The 20,334-nt window shown below is 46.1% G+C and overlaps 1 protein-coding gene across 3 annotated transcripts in view; it reads left to right on the plus strand.

The window, feature by feature from the left end:
• Positions 1-1,443: 1,443 nt before the first annotated feature.
• The window catches only part of KCNH8 (potassium voltage-gated channel subfamily H member 8), a 256,175-nt gene continuing 237,284 nt past the window's right edge, over positions 1,444-20,334 (plus strand). For all 3 annotated transcript variants that reach the window (XM_029071286.1, XM_029071289.1, XM_029071285.1), the window contains exon 1: positions 1,444-1,598. In XM_029071286.1, coding sequence (XP_028927119.1) covers positions 1,523-1,598 — 76 coding nt within the window. In that variant the 5' untranslated portion in view covers positions 1,444-1,522. The remainder of the gene's footprint in view (positions 1,599-20,334) is intronic.

A 20,334-nucleotide genomic window follows, 5' to 3' on the forward strand; every position in this document is an offset into this window, starting at 1 on the left:
AATGAATGACTGAGTGACTGACTGAGTGACTGAATGACTGAATGAAGGGCTGAATGACTGACCGACTGACCGACCGACTGAGTGACTGAGTGACTGACTGAATGAATGAGTGACTGACTGAGTGACTGAATGACTGACTGAATGAATGACTGAATGACCGACTGAATGAGTGACTGAATGACCGACTGAATGAATGAGTGACTGACTGAGTGACTGAATGACTGACTGAGTGACTGACTGACTGAATGACTGAATGACCGACTGAATGAGTGACCGAATGACCGACTGAATGACTGAATGAAGGGCTGAATGACTGACTGAATGACCAACTGAATGACTGAATGAAGGGCTGAATGACTGACTGAATGAATGACTGAATGACCGACTGAATGAATGACCGACTGAATGAATGAGTGACTGACTGAGTGACTGAATGACTGACTGAGTGACTGACTGACTGAATGACTGAATGACCGACTGAATGAGTGACCGAATGACCGACTGAATGACTGAATGAAGGGCTGAATGACTGACTGAATGACCGACTGAATGACTGAATGAAGGGCTGAATGACTGACTGAATGACCGACTGAATGAATGACCGAATGACCGACTGAATGAGTGACTGAGTGACTGACTGAGTGACTGAATGACTGACTGAATGACTGAAAGAAGGGCTGAATGACTGACTGAATGACCGACTGAATGACTGAATGAAGGGCTGAATGATTGACCGACTGACTGACCGACCGACTGAGTGACTGAGTGACTGACTGAATGAATGAGTGACTGACTGAATGAATGACTAAATGACCGACTGAATGAATGACTGAATGACTGAGTGACCGACTGAGTGACCGACTGACTGAATGAATGACCGGCTGACTGAATGACCGACTGAATGACCGACTGACTGAGTGACCGAACGTCCCCGCGGCCGAGGCCAGCACAAAGGAGCTCTTTGTTCATGGGCTCCTCGGCAAGAAAAGAAAAGAAGAGGGAGGGGAGAGAAAAAGTCTTGCCCGGGCGGCCGCCTCCGCGGAGCCCCCCCCCCCCCCCCTCCGCTGGGCGGGGGGGGAAAGTGTTTCCCGGGCGACCGACGCGCGGCCGCCTCCGCGGTGGTGCGGCTCCGCCCGCGGTGCTGCGGCCCCTCCGCGGGGGTGCGGATCCCTCCGCTGGGGGGAGGGAGGGGGGAGAGCGGTCCGTCCGCGCGGGGGCGCAGGAGGGGCGCGCTCGCGTAGGGAGGCGCGCGGCCGCGGGGGTGGGGGCGCGCGCGGGGCGGAGGCGGCTGAGAACGCCCCCCCCCCCCGACACACACACACACACACACACACACCCACCCCCGTCCCCCCTCTTCCCTGGGTCGCCCTCGCTCCCTCCCTCCCTCCCCGGCCGGCTCTCCTCCTCCTCCTCCTCCTCCTCCTCCTCCTCCTCCTCCTCCTCCTCCTCCCTTCCCCTTCCTCCCTTCCCCTCCCGGCTCCCCGGCCAACTTTGATGGAGAAGCCCGCACCGCGTGGGAAAGATGCCGGTGATGAAAGGCTTACTGGCCCCCCAGAACACCTTCCTCGACACCATCGCCACTCGCTTCGACGGAACACGTAAGTCCCCGGGCCGGGGCGGGTCCCGCCTCGGTGAGCGTCTCTCCCCGCGGCGCTCAGAGCAGCGCTGTGCACCTAGTGAGCGCCGCACGGTGACCGACAGCCTCGGCATCCTCTTAATCCTTTCTGCTGCGTGCCCTGCCTCCACCCCCCTCCACCCCCTTGCCCTCCCGGGGCTCCCCCTTAAGCTTCCCCCTCCGGTCTGGCTTCGTCCCGAAGTCGGTTCTCCTCCCTCCTGCTCGATTTTACGGGGGTCTTTGCTTCGACGGTCTCCGTCGGTTGCCCGGATCGTCCGTTCCTAGCGCTTGGTCCAGGGCTCCGCGCAGAGTGAGCGCTCACTAAGTACAGTCGAAGGGCAACGGGCAAGCGCTTACAAAGCCCTTCTGGACGGGGCCCCCTTTGTGGGACAGGGGTGGTCTCCGTTAGCCCGGTTCCCGGCGCTCAGCCCGGTGCTCCGCACACACGCCGAGCGCTCGTTACGTAGGATGGGAATGAACGGCCCGAGGGACCGGTCGCTCTCCTCCTTCCCCTCCGGGCGGGGATCGCCTCCTCTGTCGCCGGAGTGTACTTTCCCAGCGCTCAGCCCAGTGCTCCGCACACACGCCGAGCGCTCGTTACGTAGGATGGGAATGAACGGTCCGAGGGACCGGTCGCTCTCCTCCTTCCCCTCCGGGCGGGGATCGCCTCCTCTGTCGCCGGAGTGTACTTTCCCAGCGCTCAGCCCAGTGCTCCGCACACACGCCGAGCGCTCGTTACGTAGGATGGGAATGAACGGCCCGAGGGACCGGTCGCTCTCCTCCTTCCCCTCCGGGCGGGGATCGTCTCCTCTGTCGCCGGAGTGTACTTTCCCAGCGCTCAGCCCAGTGCTCCGCACACACGCCCAGCGCTCGTTACGTAGGATGGGAATGAACGGTCCGAGGGACCGGTCGCTCTCCTCCTTCCCCTCCGGGCGGGGATCGTCTCCTCTGTCGCCGGAGTGTACTTTCCCAGCGCTCAGCCCAGTGCTCCGCACACACGCCGAGCGCTCGTTACGTAGGATGGGAATGAACGGCCCGAAGGACCGGTCGCTCTCCTCCTTCCCCTCCGGGCGGGGATCGTCTCCTCTGTCGCCGGAGTGTACTTTCCCAGCGCTCAGCCCAGTGCTCCGCGCCCAGTGAGCGCTCAGTAGATACCATCGAACGTGCCGGTTGATGATAACCGTGGGAAGCGTCTCTCCGGCCTCCTGGGAACCTGCCTTGCCTTACCTTGTGTCTTGGCGGATGGGAAGATGGAAACGCTTACATTTGCCCGGTTCCAAGGGGCCAGACCTCCCCATCTGGGATTCCCGCTGTAAGATGACCAGTTTGGGGGCCAGGTCCGGATGGAGTGACCCGAGTCCGCACTTTGACTCCCAAAGTTTCGGAGGGTAGTTGGGTTTCTTTCTCCGGGGGGAGCCTCGCCCGTCGATAGCTCAGATTGGTTTTTTCGGCCCCGGGAGGAGAGAGGCGAGGCCGTCGGGGACTGAAATCCCCATTATCGACCCAGTACTGAGCTCGGAAAGTCTCCATCATCGACCCAGTACTGAGCTCGGAAAGTTTTCGATTTTTAGGAAAGGTGAGTGGCCGGGGCTTTCTGTTGGTCGAACTGTACCGACCCCACAGCGGCTGTAGCTGGGGAATAAGGTAAGTTGCAGCCTGTCCGTGCAAATCCCTGATCACCAGTTAGCCACAAACTCCTACTCAGAACCATGGATAGCTTCTCTCTGGGCTCCTTCTTGTTTTCAGCTGATGAAGTTCAGCCCACCGTCCTTCCAGTTTCCATCCCCTCCACCAGCCGCCTCCCCGTTTGCCCCCTCTCCCTTTCTCCATCCCTTCCGGTAGCCCCACGTCCTCACCCATCGCCGCGTTAAAACCCAACACCCCGGCCCTTTCTAGAGAGGAAGAGGTAGATTCAAGATGAGAGCGTGACCTAATAATAATAATGTCGGTATTTGTTAAGCGCTTGCTATGTGCCCGGCACCGACCGTTCCAAGCGCCGGGGTAGATACAGGGTCATCGGGTCGTCCCACGTGAGGCTCACGGTTAATCCCCGTTTTTACAGATGAGGTGACCGAGGCGCCGAGAAGTGAAGTGACTTGCCCACCGTCACCCAGCTGACAAGCGGCAGAGCCGGGAGTCGGACCCGTGACCTCGGACTCCGAAGCCCGGGCTCTTTCCGCTGAGCCACGCTGCTTCTCTAGACCTAAGAAATGCTTGGTCTCCAAGAGGGGTAAAAGCAGCATCTCCCTGAACCGTCAAGCCCAAACCAAAACAAAACCCTTTCGGGTCACCGAGCTTTGATTTCTAGAGGTCATGTGCAAGTTGCGAAGTACCCTTGCGGTCCGTGGCATCCGATTTTCCAAGTCTGTACTATTTGCGGAGTCATTTAGGACTTTATGTTCCTGAAGGTTCATCGAGGCAGGGACAACTCACTTCTCGGCGTCACATGTCGTACCCACTAGTGTAGTGGAAAGATACATTTACGGAGTAGTTGGGAAAGTTAAAATGAAGGGCTTGTTGACATCGGTCGTAGGTGACTTTTTTACACCGTGGGCCCTTTCATACTTAGGTCTTTTTTTCCCCTTGGTTACCTCTCCCTAGCGCTACATTATGTAACTTTTAGTTTTATATGAATGTTTCACTTCCTGTAATCTGGAAGTATTTCACCGGGCTGAATTGTAATCAAGAAACTGTCACTTTTAAATATCAAACTAAGTGCCAAAGAGTCAGAGACTAGAAATCCTTCAGCTCTGTGGCTTAATTCAGGGCAACCCGCGACGATGTTTGTTTTGTTTTGGGGGTGGGGATGGGTTCCTGAGAATTTAACTCTCTAGCGTCACAGGAAGCCTCTGTGGAAAATAGTGACATTCGCTTTCCTAGGAGCTGTATATTGATTTTAAAGCAAAGGACTTTTTATGAAATGATCCTTAATGCCTCAGTCGACAGAGGGGTGATTGGAAAACGCTGCCTGCTTACAACCTCTTTTCTTCTGGTTCAAGCCGAAAGGAATGAACACGGCCTGCGGGAAACCTTCTCAGGAGCACTCTAAAAAACCACTTCATTTCAGGAGATAATTTTAGAAAGCTCTGTTGTTAATGACCTAGGTTTACGATCATTTCATCACCGTCGTAAGGATACCTTGGGTGAGTCTGGGTGCCCCGGACAGTACCGTTAACAGAAGGACCTATCGACTGGGGGAGCTGAAACAAACAGGCAGATGGTGTTCTTATTAGAGGATTGATTCCTTCCTCTTCTCCTCACTTCTCCCTCCCTCCTGCCCACCCTTCCCAACCCCACCCCTGTCTGTCCCCTCCTGCTAGACAGATTCCTGTAAATTAACCTGAATTATTCACTTCAGAAATCTACCAGCTGCACACAAGTATGCAGAAGAAAAGTGTGAGTAGGCAACAGTAAAGAACCGGCTAGTTCTGAACACCACGGTACTGAGAGACCCCAGCCAGGAACTCCGTTGTGTGGAAATAAATTATAAAATGGCTCAGAAGCTGTACCTGGCAGGGGGTTTCATTTCCAAAATTTAGTCCAAAACAAATCCCAGAATAAGCTCGATTCAAATAGGTTCTCAACAGCTTTGCTCAAAATGCACGATTCACTAAGAAGTCTATGATTTAGAAAAGGGTACTATTAGACTTTTTTCAGGACTGTAGAAAATGGTACTATTAGACTTTTTTCAGGACCGGAGTCATAGAAGCAGTGTTAGACCCGGTGGCATATTTTGTTTCCCATCCATGTTAACTTATTTATCGCATTGACTTCGTTCAGTAGTTAGAAAAAAATTCATCTAGTAATTTGACTTCTCTCCGTCTCTTACATCCTTTAATTTTCTTTCATCTTTCACTAGGAAACATGATTTTAATTTTGTGACTGCTGCAGATGTTTTTCAAAAGTAGTACAGGTCATTAGAAAATAAATGATATTCCGCAGCGGGCAAGCAGTGTTTTTTAGGTTTTCTAGTTTTTGCTTGAGGAATAAATACCTTTCAGTTTATCTTTTTCTAGGGATCTAGTAAAAAAACAGAACTTTGAAAATTGTATATGTGCACCTGCTTAGGACAAAAGTACTAAAATGCCCCAATGCCAAAACTTGACAAATCAGAATCTTCTCAAATAGATACTTTTCAGTTCAAAGGTACTCATCTTCAAAACATTTTGTCGCAAGTACTGGAGAGCACATTTTCTCCAAAGAAAACATTTTAGCAAGTAAAACAGAACTGCAACATATAAACTAGAATACACTTTAAAACTTGATAGGAATATGTAAAAGTGTGGGGGAGTTAGGGTTAGGATTTCTTACCGTATGTACTTTTTCAAGTCTTTAAGAAAGATGTTTCAGGCTGATAATGATAGTTTGTGGGCTAGAGAAGCAGCGTGGCTCAGTGGAAAGAGCCTGGGCTTCGGAGTCAGAGGTCATGGGTTCGACTCCCGGCTCTGCCGCTTGTCAGCTGTGTGACTGTGGGCGAGTCACTTCACTTCTCTGTGCCTCAGTTACCTCATCTGTAAAATGGGGATTTACCGTGAGCTTCACATGGGACAACCTGATTACCCTCTCTCTCCCCCAGCGCTTAGAACAGTGCTCGGCACATAGTAAGCGCTTAACAAATACCAACATTATTAATTTATCAATGCACCATTAACTGAAGGGAGAATTACAGGGAAAATGACAAACATTTCCTAAGGTTTCCAGATCCTACTGGATAATATGCCGGTTTATGTAAAAACTCCAATAAGGTCATTCACATATGACCTGATATCCGAAGTTCTCTGTATTCTTGGTTTATGCCTATCTGTGGAACTATAAATCATAGCAGAACTGAGAATTTTACAAAGCCGTTAGCCTTATCCTCTGTTGACTCATTTGTCATTTCTTGTATTCATTGAAACACTATGGAAAATGCAGATTTATGTTTTCTTCTATATTATCCCCTATGAATACTTTCTGGGATTCGTGATATATTTAAATGACATCTCAAATGAAATGAATTCCTTCGGTCGTACTTTTTGAGCGCTTACTGTGTGCAGAGCACTGCGCTAAGCGCTTGGAATGTACGATTCGGCAACGGATAGCCACATTGCTTGCCCAACAACGGGCTTAGTGCCCACATTAGTCAAAAAATGTGCGATTAAATGAAAAGGTTGTGGTAGGTGTCTGTCCTAGTGGAAGGAGCCCAGCACTGGGAGTCAGACGATCCACCTTAGGCCCGACTCCACCGCTTCATTCATTCAGTCGTATTTATTGAGCGCTTACTGTGTGCAGAGCACTGTACTGAGCACTCGGTATACTTGTATAGTATAGTATACCTGTAGTATACTAGTATAGTACAGTAGACCTGCAACTTACCTGCTGTGTAACCTTGAGCAAGTCATCTTAACTCTTCTGTGCCTCGGCTTCCTCATGCCCCCCCTTGGCTGTAAGCTCGTCGTGGGCAGGAGGGTTGTGTCTACCAACTCTGTTATATCGTACTCTCCCAGACGCTTAGTACAGTGCTCTGCACCCAGGAAGCACTCGTAAATATCATTGATCGATTGATCCATCAGTAAAGTGGGGGGAATAACCATTTTCCTTCCCGCTTTACCTGATCCCCGTGTGCAACAGGGACGCCTTCTGACCCCAGTGCTTAGCCCAGCGAGTGGCACATAGTAAACGATAAATGTCATCGTTGTTATCTACATGATTCACATGACATTCGCAGGTAGCCATTATATACTTAATCGCTCCTCGGTATGAAGGAATCTTAGAAGAAGAAAGATGTTAAGGACACGTGGGAAAATCTTGGTTTTAATTTTTTCTCTCTTGTTACACCTGCCTCTCTAAACCCAGGAGCAGCACAGCACCAAATCCTCCATTCGGTTTTCACAGACCTAACGAAAGCGTTTGACACAGTCGGTAGTCCTGGGCACCGGAGATGGAATATTCAATAGGGTTCCCCCCAAAAGTATTTTAAAATTCTGAAACTGCTTCCTGACAGCGTGGGGGTGTCTCTGCCGGCTGCATTCCTCTGATTATGGTCAACTTCTGTAGAGTCAATAATATGCACCTCGTAAAATCAAAGAGGAAAAGCCATAACAATAAAATGCTGGATTCTCACATCTCTGAAGTTCCAAGCTAATTGATACCAAATTGTACATTCCAAGGGCTTAATACAGTGCTCTGCGCACAGTAAGCGCTCAATAAATACAATTGAATCGAATGAAAGAACGAGCAGATTCACTGGAGACTAAGTGTGTTTTTGAAATGCTCACATCAGGACAATTTTATTATGTACTTTCTCTGCAGAGCAACATCCACAGTATTAAAAGAGATTATTGCTATTGTATGTTGCTTAAGGCAGGGAAATGGCCAACACATCACTTTGCCTCTTTAGGGTATTTGTATGTGGCATGATTCATGTCCAGTGCTATCAGATGCTTTGGAGTCAGTGCCCTAGTGAACTTGGACCTGCTGCAGAGGACCTGCCCCCCTGAATGGCCGCCCCATGCCTCTAAAGAGTGATGAGCATAATAATAATCATTATTATTGTAGTACTTGTTAAGCGCTTACTATGTGCCAAGTTCTAAGCGCTGGGGTAGATACAAGTTAATCAGGTTGGACACAGTCCCTGCCCCACATGGGCTCACGCTCTTCATCCCCATTTTCTACAGGTGAGGTAACCGAGGCACCCCCTCTCCGGGTCACACCTAGAGAGTTTCCGGTACTCTACCGGTTTCGACTACGGGCGGGGAGACTCAAGCAGAGGCGTGCCCATTCCATTCCTAGGTGGGGCAGCGGGTAGTGAGCGGAAGGCAATCTGCTGCAAGTCAAAACTCACCAATGCTGGGCCGCCATGGCATGAGAGAGAGGCGAGGGTGGAGACTCAAGTTTACTGTGAGGAAGCGGTAAACCACTTCCATATTTTGACCAAGAAAACTCTACGGTTACGCTAACAGAACGATTGCAGATGGAGGTGGGGCGCTGTGGGAGAGATGTGCCCGTGGCGTCACTATGGGCCGGAGACGACTCGGCAGCGTGAGACATGACAGCTGAGGCACAGAGAAGTTAAGTGACTTGCCCAAGGCCACACAGCCCCAGGGGTCCTGAACTTGAGGGAGTGTAAGACTGATATAAGGATTTGGATAGACTCCTTTCAAAATTCCCGTTGTTTGAATTGGCTGTTTAGAGTGCTCTTTCACTCTGCTAGAATATATAATAGTAAGATCAGTTCTTGGGTAGCTCACTCTAGGTATCCTGTAGAAGAAACCTAAGCCCAAAGCTTTATGAGACCTTTATTGCTAGAAATAAAAGATCTGGTCATAAGCATACTAGGCTCTAGACCATTATTTAAACTTTCCTTCCTAGTGAACCCCCCGAAATAAGGTTAACTCTGCCTGTGTTGTAAGAGGTTGAAACCTTATTATTTCAGAATTTTATTGTTCTGTGAAACCTTCTTGACAGGCCTCCTTATTGTGCTTGTCAGTCAAAATGGCCTTTCCTCTGCCATTTGTCCGAAGTGGAGAGAAATGTGACCAAGTTCCTTATCGGCCACCCATGTTTCATTTGATTTCCCGAAGACAGAATGATCCGTAGAACAAGTTCGGGTGTTATCTGAGTGTCGAATACCCAGCCTGACGAGAAGTATGCTGTCCTTAATTGTGTCCTTCCTCCGTATCGCCTGTGAGGAGGGTATGGTTAAAGATAAAATCGGGCCTACTTTCATTCTTACCTTTTAGCAGAGAAATGTTTTGACAGCTACAGTGAAAGATGGAATCGACTGAGAGGTCTTCCAGCTGCTGTAACTCCTGAGGAATCTCATTTCTCTATTGGTACGGTCCAGGGTAAAGTGCTTTTGAGGTGGTTATGGTTGAACAGCCATGCTCTCTTAGGATCACAGTGGCATTTAAAGGCCTCAAGTGCATATCTGAGAACTTAGATTGTGACTCCTAGAGACTTGGGATCAAACGGTTTAATTGTATTCCCTCGCACTGTGTCCCCTTTTATAAAAGTGGGACGACCGGAGTCATGCTCTTTATAACAGGACACCTATGGGAAAATGCTAGACAACATTTCTGTAGTATTTATTGAATGACTACTTTGTGCAGACAAGCACCAGGTGACCAGTAGGGCCTGCAGAATTTGCCTGATAGGACATTGTAAACCCAAAGATTGGAGTGGGAAGAAGGTTGGGCCAAGGGACTTGCAAGAGTTGGATTTTTTTTAACTTCAAGTTCCATCCAAATGATAGGAGGTGTGTCTCTTTTTATACAGAGGTGACCCTCAGTGGGTTCTGCGTAGGTGACGGTGATAATCATGGTACTCATTAAGCATTTACTAGGTTTCAAATGAGGTTCCAGTCACTGCTGTAGATGCAAGTGAATTTTATTGGACACTGTTCCTGTCCTCCATAGACCTCACAAAAGAAGCAGGTACCTTACCTGTTATGAGGAAGGAAGTGGGTTTTGCGTCGGTGACGGTGGTAATTATGGTATTCATTAAGCATTTACTAGGTTTCAAATGAGGTTCCAGTCACTGCTGTAGATACAAGAGAATCTTATTGGACACCGTTCCTGTCCTCCGTAGACTTCACCAAAGAGGCAGGTACCTTACCTGTTATGAGGAAGGTAGGCCCAGTGAGCCTAAGTGCTTTTCCGAAGTCACACAGCAAGCCAGGAGCAGAGCTGGGCGGAGACCACAGGTCTCGTGACTCCCTTACTCTTGCTCTTTTCACCAGGCAAGCTGCTTCCCTATGGGATGTTACAGTTTCCAAAATGCAGTCAATCCATTAGCATTGAAATTGTGCTATTTATTGAAACTAAGCTTTCCTGAGCCAGATGAGTGATGGATGGCAATAGAAATTTTACTGACAGCAGCAGTGCCATTCAAAAAGAAAAAGGCAAACATAGCATTTGGATGTATTAAGAAGAGTATGATATGCCAAATATGAGAGGTAATCTTTCTGCCTTCCTGCTCTTCGAGGCATTGATAAGACTTATTAGGTAGGGGTATTTTCCAGTTTTGATGATCACATTTCACAGAGGATGTGGAGGGACTGGAGAGGGCCTCGGGGAAAAAAGCACAAAACGGGATTAAGGGGCTAGACGAAAGGTACTACGAGGACAGGTAAGGGGATTGTTTAATCTGGACAAAAGACACAGAAGCGTGAGTTAACGGTTTTTATGAAGCAGATGTTGACCAGCTGTTCTCCATCACCACAAAGGACTGAACAAGAAGGAATGAATTTAATCTGCAGCAGAATTGTTTCCTAACTCCTTGATGCTTGGAGTCAGATAACACTAGAATAGTATTCCAAGGGAGGTTCCGGAAGCTCCATCTCAAGAGGTCTTTATAAAACGAAAATCACCAAAACAGTATAACCAAGAGGCAGGGACCCGCCAGATGACGTCATGAAATCTCTTCTACTTCTGGTATTCTAGGCAATTGTTTTAGGTTGAACTGAAGTAGGTCAAATAAGATCTAATTGACAGCCAAAACATAAATATATAATGAAGCGCAATGTCGAACAATTTGGCATTGACTATTGATTGCTGGGAAACAGCAGCCGGCACCTTTATCGGAAAAGGGGAAGAAGAAATTTGACTGAGCTGGAGCCGATGAACTAGAAGAAGGCGTTTCGATAAGTTGTTATCCTGGAAGAGCTCATTGTAGTGGGAAAGTATGCATTTTCCAGGTTGTCGTATCAGTAGCGCAGACATCGCTAAAGGAAAACCAGCCTGACCGTCTACCATTTGTCAGATGTAGAATTAATATCATTTCCCTGTGGAGTGTCTTTCAAAAATCCATATTGCATGAGGGTTTGCCTCCTTGTCATATGAACACTTGAGGCAGGAGAGTGTTTTTATATTTGTAGACTTACTCGTTTACCTTGAAATTGACCTTGGGGTTTGCATGTTATCCACGGGCTCACCTGTTCAATACAGCAGCATCTGAATGCTTTCAGCTCTTCGAAACAAATATACATATTTTGTGTGTGTGTATATATATATGTGTCTATATATAAGTGGAGAGCCATTCTTCGTAATCCAGGATGACGTCTTAAATTAATGTTAACTTTAAACAAGGGTGGTGGACTTCCAGCCTGAAGATTCCTGACTTCCAGGAAGTATCTAAAGCATTGGGATCCAGTACATAGGCGTGTTCATGCTGAAGACTGTATTGTTGTCAGGTGATAATTAATGGTGGTGGTTGTTAAGCGCTTACTGTGTGCCAATCGCTACACTAAGCACCGGGATTGATACAAGCAAATTGGGTGGGAACGGTCTCTGTCCAACATGGGGCTCACCACCCACCCTCTTAATCCCCTTTTGGCAGATGAGCTGACTGGCACTGACAAGTGAAGTGACTTTCCCAAGGTCACACAGCAGACAAGAGGCGGAGCTGGGATTAGAACCCAGATCCTTCTGCCTCCCAGATCTGTGCTCTATCCACTAGGCAGTATTGTTTCTCTAAGCAGTGACAGGATGTGTTGATCTCTGTTATTTTTCACTACATTTATCGAGTGCTCACTTGGTGCCAAGCGCTGTACAACATACCGAGAAATGGTAGTAGGAATAGTTCCGACATGGCCTATAGCCCGTAAGGTGCCCACATTCTAAACTGGGGTAGGGAGAGGATGACTAACGACAGGCACATAGGGAAAGGGTTAAAATAACTACAGTAGAAACAGCAATTAGCCTCGATAAACCCCCAAATGGCAAGAGTGATGCAGCAGGAGGTGATTGCTGAAAGGAGCAATTTTAAGGCTTTTTTAACCGCTCTGCCAGGGCCTTCCCTAATCCAAAATCACAACCATCCTAACTTTCTAAATGGTACCCATTCCCCTTCTCCTCGTCCAGTGGGACACGTTTTCTCCTAGCGATGGCAGGAAGACCAGGCAGGCACTGCATCGCAGATCCGGGCGGGAAGGAGCGGGGCCGGTGGAGGAGCTCAGAACCACGTGGCTGCAGGTCCAGCTAGTTTCTGTCAGGATGTATCTTTTCTTCCGGGCCATGTTTGGAATATCATTAATTATTTCAGGCCTCCAGAGTGCAGCGTAATTTCTTTTCCATTGACTACAGTGTCTGGGAAGGTGTTAATGCAACCCCAAACGAGCCAGACAATTTCTCAGGAAATATTTTTGGAACAATCTGGATGATTATATAGAACCTTGCTACCTTCTTAATAATAACAATGATAATAATGTTAGTATTTGTTAAGCGCTTACTCTGTGCGGAGCACTGTTCATGTTTGGAATATCGTTAATTATTTCAGGCCTCGAGAGTGCAGCTTAATTTCTTTTCCATTGACTACAGTGTCTGGGAAGGTGTTGATGCAACTCCAAACGAGTCAGAAAATTTCTCAGGAAATATTTTTGGAACAATCTGGATGATTATATAGAACCTTGCTACCTTCTTAATAATAACAATGATAATAATGTTGGTATTTGTTAAGCGCTTACTATGTGCGGAGCACTGTTCTAAGCGCTGGGGTAGGTACAGGGTAATCAGGTTGTCTCACGTGAGGCTCACAATTTTAATCCCCATTTTACAGATGAGGTAACTGAGGCACAGAGAAGTGAAGTGACTTGCCCACAGTCACACAGCTGACAAGCGGCAGAGCCGGGATTCGAACCCATGACCTCTGGCTCCCAAGCACGTGCTCTTTCCACTGAGCCACGCTGCTTCCTGTGAACCGAGTGATGAGACTGGTGAATTTTGGATGCTATGGGAATGTTGCACTGCCAGATGTTCGTTGGCCGCTTCGGTGTTGTCGCAGTAAACTTTCTCACCTGTGTTTAAAGTTCGCCTTTCAAGGTCTTGGGCCATACTAGTCATTCCACATCTGTGATACTGCTCTTAGAGAGTGTATCCCTACTGTTAATCCCAGTGTGTAGGTTTGCCTGCAGTCACCAAAAAGTGGAAGCTAGGGATTTGTCCCCGGCTCCTTTCATTTATTTCAATGGACTGCGACAACAAGACCTCCTGCGTTTGCTACAGAATTTCAATTTCAGCTCCCGCCTAAAATATGGACGCTCAGTGGGAGAGGGATAGTGGAGAAGAGGAGGAAGGCAGACCAAGAAAACTACGCTCTCTCTTCCCTTCCCTCCCTTTTCCTCTCACTCTCTTGTCCCAGCACACATCCTGAAGCTTCTTTTGGTGGGCTGTTCCCAGCCGAGATTTTTTTTTAACTTCAAGTTCCACCCAAATGATAGGAGGTGTGTCTCTTTATTTATAGAGTAATGTCATAATCAGAACCTAGAGCATACAGGCCTCCCTTGGAAACCTCGTTCCGATGATTTGTCCCAGGCATATATATCCGCTTGCTGAGGGTGTGGACGCACGGATTAATGACAAAATAAATTTCCTCGAAAGTTTCCGGTGCCGGTGAGCCCCCGCGTACTCCCCTTATTTGGGGTAGCAATACCTCAGATTTCTATGCACTTGCTGGTATTAGATTCAGTGTCCACTGCTGGTTGACCAGTGAGATATTGCTGGACTGGCATGCTTCCCTTGAATTTTTGTCAGTTCCGAAACCAGCTCCACAAGCTGAAAGGAAAAAAAAGTGGAGTAATAAACACGAGTTCCCTTATTGGGTCTGGTGCCCCTGGGTATGTGAGGCTCTACTGGTTACCAGTTTCCCTTAAATGCTTTTACGTATCCTTGAAGAGGGGCTCTAGTGGCACTTTTCGTAGGGAGGAAGAAAAAGTGATAATTAATACAGTGCTGAGTCAATAAAATGTAACACATTTCACCAAGAATATCTGATTGAAGTGTAAGTCAAAACACAACTCCGCTCTATCCGTTGTATGCAGAAGTTGATCTGGGGAACGTATAGATCTTCTCTTTGATCTTCTCTGTTGTCAGTTAGGTGCCCAGCTTCTTGGGTTGTGTCATCTTATGATGATTAAAATGAGAAGCGTTTTGTTTTTTACTGTGCTTCCGGATTCAAATGTGTTTAAGAACATGACATCGACTCCAGTAATGGCAGCAGAAAGCTTTTATGTTCAACTAAATCCCTCTCATCTGAGGACTGGGGAAGATTCCTTTATTGTGGTTTGTCCATGGGTTTTCTGTGGGTCGCAGGCTCCCTTCATTGTGTTTCACTCAGAGATAACCTATCATTGTATTGTCAGATGAATTTCTTGATACTTTGCCTAGATTAAAGAATTGGTAGATTGTTAGCCCTGGCGCACGTTATGCTTTCTCTTATGCCGGACGTCACTCTTTGCAAGTTCAGTTGAAGCCCATAAATTTTAAGCCAAAGATGTTGGCTTTCACTCTACCGACACTGCTGCCCGGTTGTCAAAATCTTACCCGGGAAACAGGCAAGCTGGCATTTATGTAGTTGCTTTTGGCCTGAAATAATGTAAAGTAAATGCATCAACCTCCAAGAGTCTCTCTGCTATTATTGTTATGATTATTGATAATCGTATTTATTAAGTGCTTACTGTGTTGCAAAGCACTGTGTTAAGCGCTTTGGGAGAATACAGTAGAACTTCAGACACAATCCCTTCCCACAGCGAGCTCACAGCCTACTCCAGATGTCTTTACCACACCCTGGAGGTCAGACGCCTTTCCATTTATTGGAATTTATTTCTTTAGACGTCTGAATTCTGGCAGGCAGTGTGGCTAATAGAGAGCAGGACTGCAAGTCAAGAGACCCGAGTTTGAATCCCGCGTCCCCCCACTGACCTACTCTGGGAGCGTGGACAAATTACCTAATTTTCCTGGTCCTTAATTTCCTCACCATTGATTGTGAGCTCCATGGAGGCGGGAGCTATGTCCAATTTCATAACCTTGTGTCTACTCCAGAGCTTAACATATTTAAGTGCTTCATAAATGTCATTATTTTTATTACGTTAAGATGCCCATCTTTAGTTTCTTTCTTCCTCATCCCCCTACTTAGCCTATTTTATTCCGACCACGTTTTCTCTTTCAAAAGGGGAAAAACTTCAGGAATGGATCTGAATGTATTTAACATTAGGAAGGGTATCCGGATCGTGCTCAGGGGCTTGATGCACTTAATTATTTTGAATATCTAGTGTTAAGGCCAGGTGTCTCTTAGAAATATGCAGTCATTCTTACAGGCCACCAGAGTACTATTTTGGGCACTAAATGGAACAGCAGTAATGTTTTATGTCGGCAAGAGTGAGTGAGACTCCCTAATGCCTGACTTAGTTCTAACAGACTCAACTACAAAGTTGAATACAGTCCAGAATTTTTGAGAGGTGGAAAAGTGTTAAAGTGTAAAATCAATTATCCGATCAAATTGGGACCCAGACTGCCTTAGATGATTGAAAATTTAGCTAATTAGATTTTTTTTTGGGGGGGGGGGGGAGGATTCACTCAGATGCTTTTTTGTCACTGATATTTTCTTTTTTTGGTTGAGGAAATAACCATTTAGCTAGCCGAGGTTTAGAGAAGCAACATGGCATAGTGGATAGAGCATGGGCCTGGGCGTTAGAAGGACATGGATTCTAATTCTGCTTCACCACTTGTCTGCTGTGGGAACTTGGGCAAGTCACCTCACTTCTCTGTACCCTCAGTTACCTCATCTGTAAAATGGGGATTGAGACTGAGCCCCACGTGGGACAGGGACTGTGTAAAATCTGGTGCTTAGTGCAGTGCCTGGCACATTAGTAAGCGCTTAATAAATACCATTATTATTTTTATTATCATCAGCTTCATACCAAAGTGAAGATTCCTGAACAATCCTGATTATGGAGATGCCAATTTACCTTCCTTTCACCCGTTTCCCTTTCAAAACTATTTGTAGATCAAAACTAAAATTCCATTTTGGGTCATAGTTTGCAAAATCTATTGATGATTATCATGAAGATTAGCTTTGGATTCCTAGGCAAATGAAGTTAAAGCCTTCTGTTATCTTTCCCAGATGGGCTCTTTGTGACCGAGTAGTGTAGATTCCCTTTAGTTTAGTAGGGTGCATTACAGATGGGAGAAAAAGGGAAATTTTCTTTGGAAAAGAGGAATTAGCCACTCCTGTCGTTGATGAACTCCGTATTCCCTGAAATAGGGTTCACCTCAAAAACAATGAGGCGATTTTTTCCACAAGAGGTGAAGAGATATCTCCATCCTAAGGGATATTATATGAGCTGGGGAGGAAAGCTTCCTTCCAGTAGACCTCTGAAAATGGAATGTGCTCTCTCCACTGACATATGATCGAATCCTGATACGATAATATTCTAAAAGAAATTCCCAGTTGGATTTTTCACTCAAGCATTAGGCCAAAAACATAAAACCTATTGATTAATATCATTCTAACAATCTGTTTTTCAATCATTGTATATTTGCTACCTATATTTGGTATACACCGTTAAAGAGTTGACGGGAGTAACTCACATTTTTTGCTATGGTCAGTATTGAAATATGAAATTCCCCCAGAATTTTCATTCATTGTCATGTTTATTGATTGCTTACTATGTGCAAATCACTGAACTGAGCCCTTGGGAGAATGCAATATAACAATAAACACATTCCCTACCCCCAACAAGCTTGAAGTCTAGAGGATTTCCATAGACAATGGTGGACAGAATTTGGGACAATTATATTAGATGGCTGTTGTTACTTCTGTTCTGGAATATGAACCACTAAGGTTTTTGAGATGATGTCCTTGTTCCCTCATCTGTGTTTTCCTGCTCTCCTGAGCCCATCTTATATGTCGTCGTATTATGAGTCAGATGAATTTAGTAGAATTAGGGATGCTTGTGAGGGCAACTTTCTCCTCCCTTGTATTCCTCATACACCTTGGGGAAAGCAGGCTGTCACACCAGTTTTCCACTATGGTTTATGTCCACCCCAGGATTGCCTTATTAACCCCTCCAGATCCGCCTTAAGCATAATGGATCGATGCATGAAATGGGCACTTACTGTGTGCAGAGCACTGTACTAAGTTCTTGGGAAAATACAAATGGAATTAAGAGATACGATCCCAGTCGTCATGGACCTTACAGTTGAGTGGAGACAGACGCTAAAATAAATTATGGATAGGAGGAATGTAAAGGTAGGTACATAGGTGTTAATGGGAGGAATATGAGATGCTGAAGAATTAGTTGGGAGAGTTATGAGGTGGATAAATGAGAAATTACATCGAGAAAAGTCTTGTGGCGGAGAGGTGGTTTTAGAAGTGCTTTAAAGGTGGATCGAGCAGAGGGATCTGTTACTTGATCGACTGTTGCGATGTAACTTGACCTCAAATAGGTCATAATAGCTAGTGTTAGTAAGTCACTGACTTAATCCCCATTTTGCACATCAGGGAACTGAGGCACAGGAAAGTGAAAAGACAACCCAAAGTCCCATAGCAGACAAGTGGCAGACCTGGGATACCCAGAGCTGGCAGACCCAGGTCCTTCTGACTCCCAGGCCTTTTCCCTAGCCGCTAAGCCACACTGCTTCCAAAATTCACCGTCATCCTATCCACCCCAGTGCTTAGTGTAGTGCCCGGCACATAGTAAGCACTTAACAAATACCATAGTAATAGTAATAATTCACTAAAAAATACAAAATTCATTAAAGACCAGTCTTTGCATTACACCGTCCTTCATATTTGACGAGGGGACCGTTGACAGTGATGTTTGCTAAATTAGTGACACATTCATGAATTGTTCGGCGCCCGTGTCGGTGTGACTTCATTCCGTCGTGTTTATTGAGCGCTTACCGTGTGACTAAGCGCTTGGAAAGTACAGTCAGGCAACAGATAGAGTCGATCCTTGCCCAACAGTGGGCTCACGGTCTAGAAGGGGGAGACAGACAACAAAACAAAACAAGTGGACAGCACTAACATACCAGTTTCCTGAGAGAACTAGTGGCGTATTCTACAAAATGGCCGGCGGTAACCGGGATATGGATGTTGCCACGGGTTAAATTACAGTGAGGTAAGTAAATCCATCTCATTTTGGTGATCCAGTTACGTGCCAACTGGGCTTAAAAGGATCGGGATCTCAGACCTAGTTCAATTTCAAAGGTGAATTGAAAGTGTTTTTCTGTCATGAGGAGTGAGGAATCAGTCAATTATATTAATTGAGCACTTACGACATGCAGAGCTCTGTAATAAGCACGTGGGAGAGTGTAGTACAACAGAGTTGGTAGACACATTCCCTGCCCACAGGGAGCTTAGGAGATGAAGCGTGGCATCGTGAATAGAGCACGGGCCTGGGAGTCGGAAGGGCATGGGTTTGAAATTATTTGGAAAGTATTTTACATCTCTCTCCCCAGCTAGAATGTAAACTCCGCGTAGGCAGCGTTTGTGTCTTCCTGTGTACTTTCCCAGAATACAGTGCTTAGTACAGTTCTCTGTACAAGGCAAGCATTCAACAGGCAAGCCCGCGCTTTGTGAATTTATAGCTAAGTATAACATTTAAAGGTTAAAACACTGAACTTTATTTCTAAAATATATGTGCATATGTTAATTTGAGGGTGGGGTAGTAATAGTGATAATGGAACTTGGCAGAATTACTTTGGAGACTCATAAAATGCTTGCAGTTACTTGGATAAAGTACTAAACTTTTGTGAAATTAGCAAAGCTGCTCCAAATGCTTTGAGGAATATAAAATTGTCTTCATCTGATCTGCTTATATCTAATTGAAATATAAAAGTGCCATAATTCATCTAATCATGAGAAGCAGCGTGGCTCAGTGGAAAGAGCACGGGCTTTGGAGTCAGAGGTCATGGGTTCGAATCCTGGCTCGGCCACTTGTCAGCTGTGTGACTTTGGGCAAGTCACTTAACTTCTCGGTGCCTCAGTTACTTCATCTGTAAAATGGGGATTAAGACTGTGAGCCCCACGTGGGACAACCTGATTCCCCTGTGTCTATCCCAGCGCTTAGAACAGTGCTCGGCACATAGTAAGCGCTTAACAAATACCAACACTATAATCATAATATTATCTAAAAATGCTGTTAATGAGGAAGCATTCATCCCATGACAGTTTAATTCATTTTCTGAATTTCTAGTTACAGAAGCTTAATACTCTTAAGGATCACAGGATAGTGCTTTATCCCATCTTTTTTTTTTGTGTGTGTGTGTGTGTGTGTGTGCTTGTGACAGTGACTGTAGTTCTTTGTATGCTATTTTACCCCCTCAAATTTTTGTGGCTCATTTATCGCAGTTAATTTGTGCCTTCTAGCACAAGAATGGGAATGACATAAATGAGTAAATACAGAAGTAGAACAGTTTATTCTAGGAATTTGCTACTGGTGCTTATTATGACACAGCAACTGGGATATATAGTGGGAAAAATACATTTAATTTTTCTGAATAACCCGGAGACACTCTAGTGCCTGATCTTGGCAGAAGTAAATTAAGTGATCCTTTTGGAGTATTGCCCCTGTGTAGATCATTAAATGGCATTATTAGCCAAAAAAAAGATGATTCATATGAAGCAGCTATAAAAGTTTAGTTACAGAAACCTCACAAATTTCCCTGGGTTTGTGCAAACAATCCCATGCCCATTGTAAATATAGTTTTAGTAGGAATGCTTCAAATTCAATTCACTTAACTAATTAGGAAATAGCCTAGGATCTCAGCAGATTTTTGCCTCATATTTGGACACCTCTTTGGAAACACAACAGCTCCAAACACAACGGCTTTGGAAAATTCTCTTTTAAATTCATTCATTCATTCAGTAGTATTTATTGAGTGCTTACTATGTGCAGAGCACTGTACTAAGCACTTGGAATGTACACTTTGGCAACAGATAGAGACAATCCCTGCCCATTG

The sequence above is a fragment of the Ornithorhynchus anatinus genome, chromosome 8 (assembly GCF_004115215.2).
Source record: "Ornithorhynchus anatinus isolate Pmale09 chromosome 8, mOrnAna1.pri.v4, whole genome shotgun sequence".
NCBI classification, from domain to species: Eukaryota; Metazoa; Chordata; class Mammalia; order Monotremata; family Ornithorhynchidae; genus Ornithorhynchus; species Ornithorhynchus anatinus.